Source organism: Poecilia reticulata, linkage group LG10 (genome assembly GCF_000633615.1).
Source record: "Poecilia reticulata strain Guanapo linkage group LG10, Guppy_female_1.0+MT, whole genome shotgun sequence".
NCBI classification, from domain to species: domain Eukaryota; kingdom Metazoa; phylum Chordata; class Actinopteri; order Cyprinodontiformes; family Poeciliidae; genus Poecilia; species Poecilia reticulata.
The window spans coordinates 23,001,189-23,005,658 of NC_024340.1; the positions used below are offsets into that span (position 1 = coordinate 23,001,189).

The 4,470-nt window shown below is 36.2% G+C and overlaps 1 protein-coding gene across 1 annotated transcript in view; it reads right to left on the minus strand.

The window, feature by feature from the left end:
• LOC103471386 (neuronal acetylcholine receptor subunit alpha-7-like) overlaps positions 1-3,983 on the minus strand; it is a 33,204-nt gene extending 29,221 nt beyond the window's left edge. Inside the window, exon 1 of the mRNA XM_008420351.2 lies at positions 3,714-3,983. Coding sequence (XP_008418573.1) covers positions 3,714-3,783 — 70 coding nt within the window. The 5' untranslated portion in view covers positions 3,784-3,983. The remainder of the gene's footprint in view (positions 1-3,713) is intronic.
• Between the last annotated feature and the right edge of the window lie 487 nt (positions 3,984-4,470).

Below are 4,470 nucleotides of genomic sequence, written 5' to 3' on the forward strand. Positions count from 1 at the left end.
AAAATAAAAAATGTACATGTTGTCACCAATCAACATGTCTATCACCTGTGTAATACCACATTATGATCGTAGGTTAAAATCCAGGCTTTAAGATATTTGTAATTTGAAGTTATTAAATAACCAATCAAGATCCAGTGTACTAGAAACGAATAAAAGGTCCCTTTTGTTTTTTTTAAAAAAGATTTTCAAAATGTTATTTTTTAGATAATTACAAAGATAACATTGAAATTTAGCACCAAAGATATTTTTCAACCTCCAACCTAGAATTTGTCATTCCTATATACTTTACATTATTTACATTACTTTGCATTCTTATTGACTTTGTTGGCTACAACTTTATAGATGCAGGTAAAGCTCTGCACTATCCTCTAGCTGAATCAGTGAAGTACTGGATAGTGCTGAGTGTCTTCCACATCTGTGGTACTGCCATGCAAATGTTGACTATACATCTCAAAGTTTAAAATGAAAGTCTGAGGTGAACATACACTAGAAAGGGATTTATTCCATCCAATCTAATAGAGACATTTAAAGATGCATATTTGGATAAAAGCTAATAAATGTGAGTTTAATTCGTAACTTTACAAAACACAAAAGGCCAACGCCTTGGCAGGATTAAAGAAATGAAACTGAAGCAACAATTTATATAATTCTTTACTCGTTTCTATCTGTCCTTCAGATTGTAAAGCCACTTAATTATTGGTAACAGAAGTTTTAGCATTGAAATGTCAATGGGATTGGAGCAAACATATAAAACGTGTCCTTTAGTGTGTGGATGTGTGTAACTCTACAGTTTTTATGACAGCAGGAAACAAGTGTTTAACAAAAAGAAAATAATCAAGAGAAAAGAAAAGTGTTTCCTTTTCATTTTAGAATTCTAGTTATCTGTTGTAGACAGATTAAAGTCTACAATAATTTAGACGCCATGTTCTAGCGCCTCATTATTTCAGTCATAATCATTTGGAAGAGGAATGAGTCTGTCGGGGGAAAACAGCACGGAGGCATACAGATGTTCAGATGGTAACCCAGGTGGTCCGCCCGTTACCCAAACCATTTTAAAAATACAGCATGAGACACGGAAAGAAGAGCAGCCTTAAAGTTCTGGTTGACTGGAGCCGAGTTGAATGGACAAACTGAGTGGAACCACACAACCAGAGAAGTGATGATTCAAAGTTTGACTGTGTCATCAAACGTGATTGGAAATCTCAAATGTTTGGCATAGGTTTTGTTAACCTTGTGTACTTCAAAAAGCAAAATATTAGAGATGCACCATCGGGAGACACAGTATAGTCCCTGTTCATAAGCTATAATCTGTTATTGAACATCCATTGATTCTTACCACCATTTTTCTGAACACGTCAACCTTTTTTATGTCTTGTATCTCTTTGAAATCAAATCAGAATCAGTAAGGCCTCAGAAATCAGCACCAACAAGGGAAAAACCCGATTGAGGCATCAAAAAGGTGTAACAACTACACTAAAGCTTAACATACTTTAGCTATTTGCTATCAGACTAATAGTTAGTGTACTTCTAATATGTTTGAAGATTAATATATGTAAATTTTTTCTTTTATCTAGTCTCTCCCTGCAGAGTAGAGCAGGGTGGAGCCCGTCACCAGGCCATCACAGAGACACAAAGGGCAGTGAACATGCACACTCTGAGCTGAGGGCAGTTCAGTGACCTTACCCATGGGTGTGTACATAAAATGAATAATTATGATAACACATTTTGAAATGCAAAAAAAGACATTTTAATCAAGGTTTAAATTAATATTTGTTGGTAATTATACAAAAATGTAATATGTCAAAAATGTCACATGCATATTTTGTGTACCAAGGTACACAAAATATTTAGCTTTGGAACCAGGTTACTTAAAAAGAAATCTAAATACATTTAAAATTGATTAAAATAAAAATGCAACAAAATAACACAATAAAAATTACTGATCATTAAGGTGGTTAGTTGTACAGTTTATTATTTCTTTCATGAATATTTAATCCAAATAAAGTTTCAAAATTAAAACTGATTTACTAATTTACAACTACTATGAAAATTTTGACATTAAACTGAGTCATGGCCATACACTTTCCTCTTCTAGATGAGGCAATAAAAAAGTTCAAGTCTCACATAAACTAAGACAAAATAGTGTGTAATGTTTCTTAGAAAAAATAAAAAGTGGTAAAGTCAGTAATATTCATCCATCTATTTTCTTACACCCTTGTTCCGGTTTTGGGAGGGAGGAAGATGATCAAAATCTTTCTTTTGGGAAACATGAGATAGTGCTTTGTTTTTGGTCATCGATGGTTTCTGCATTGCAGCTTCCCAATGGATGCTATTTTTGCCCATTTTCTTTCTTATTACTGGATCCTGAATAATGACCTCAACTCAGGAAGGCCTGTGGAGCTTCAGATGTTGTTATGGGTTCTTTTTGTGACCTTCTGGATGATTGGTTGATGCGCTCTTAGAGTCATTTTGGTAATTTGGCCATTAAAGGGAAGATTTATCACTTCTTCATGTTCTCTCCTTTTTTGCATACTGCATCTCACTGTGGTTTGCTTTACTCACAAAATCAAAAAAAAAATAATGTTTTTGCAACCCTTTCCAGACGGATCATTTTCAGTCTTTGACTTTATTTCTTACCATTTTTTTAATTTCTTAAGACTGGAGCATAATGTGAACCATTTTTAGATCTTTTACTCTACTTGATATTATTAGACAGGTTTTGCTTCTCAATCTCTGGCATTAAAGTGCGGCGTTATCACATTCCCAGTTGATTCATAAGTTAACATAATTCAACATATTACTTATTCACTTAGAACCTGGCTGGTTTGGATAGCATTTTCGTATTTACTTATCTGACAACTAAGTATGCTCTTGGTTCTTATAGCTTTGTCACTTTTGTAAAAATGAACACAAAACCTCAAATGTACAATATTTGTGAAACTTTAACATCTACTAATATACTCTATTGAAAGTTACCTCCAGGTATGCAACAGAAAGGCCTGTTGACATGAGTTTAGATGTGATTTGTGTCTATTTATTTTGTGCATTCGCTTCCCTCCGTCTTCCTTCCCACAGATTGGCCACTGACTGGGTTTAACAAGGTGAGGAATGAGCATTGGAAGGTGTGAGGACCGGTCAATATATAATTTTGTGGGTGGCAACGCACACTCACACATTGAGTTTGAAGGTGGAAATTTAATAAACCTCTCTACTACAAAGTGGGAAGAAAACAGCCCAGATGTTGAGGATGAGGATGCTGCTGCTGATGATGATGGAATGGAGCTTAGTAGAGAATTACAAACCCATGCATGCACATCAATTTACACATGAATAACCAAACCCAAATGTGCATGTATGTAAGCAGACGTGTGCACAGGGTTTGAAAATAAACTACTTGTGATAATTATTTGCCCTTGTTTAAATTAGTTAAGACCAAACTGATTCAAACTGTCCATGTAGAGACTCAGAGAGCATGCAATATAAAACTAAGCCATATTTTTTTCAGTTAACTTGATAACTCCTTAGTAAACGCATCACAACACAAAAAAGAAGCTGCTAAAATATCAAATTCTAGTAAAACTTGTAGCTTCCCAGCCGCAAAAACTACAACAAGGCTCATTCCGATGAACAAAATATTACCTTGGGTTTGAATTAAAACTCATACAGCGCTATTTAACCAAAAATAATCTAAATTGACTCTAATTCAAACCTACCTTTAAAAAGCATGGCAGTACAAATATAAAATCCAACCGAACAGGGACCCCAAAACTTGTGGCACCGCATTCTCACGCTGTACTCCGCTGCCCGGCCGCGGGCTCTCCGTGTCGGATCCTCGAGGAAGGCGCTGCGGCTCTCCGGCGGAATGAACGAGAGGCAGAGCAGAGACAAAGAGGAGGAGGAGGAGGGAAGAGAGTGTGCGGAGGGGGGAAAGGCTGACAGACGGCAGAGTGGAGTTCAGAATGGCGCCGTCACGCAGCACCAGGTACAGATTCACTCACACACACAAGCTGGTTAGCAGTCTGTCTCTTTGCAGTCGTGCTTTTGTGAAAAACACGCAAAACTTTGAAGTGAAGAGAGATAGCGCTGTATGAGCTGTTAGTGATTGCACTCACTTTTCAACAGAGAAAAATATTTTCGGCTTTGCTTTGATTATTATTATTATGTTGTAATTTCGGTTTACAATTAATGACAGTTCAGCCTCATAAAACCATTTAAAAAGATTTCTAAAATGAATTCCTAAAGAAGATGGCTGTTCCTGTAGTAGTGTGTCTAAAGATATTAATAGAAAGTTGAGTGGAGGGAAAAAAGTGTTGGTGGAGGACTGCAAAGCAAAACCCGCTCAAGAGATGGAGATCCTTAAAGGCTTGGGCTGGAAACAGTTCCCATTTCAGATGGAAGTAAGTTTTAAATACTTTTGGAAATCAAAGTCCCTGAATCTGGAGGAAGAGTAGAAAGGAACAGAATCTATGT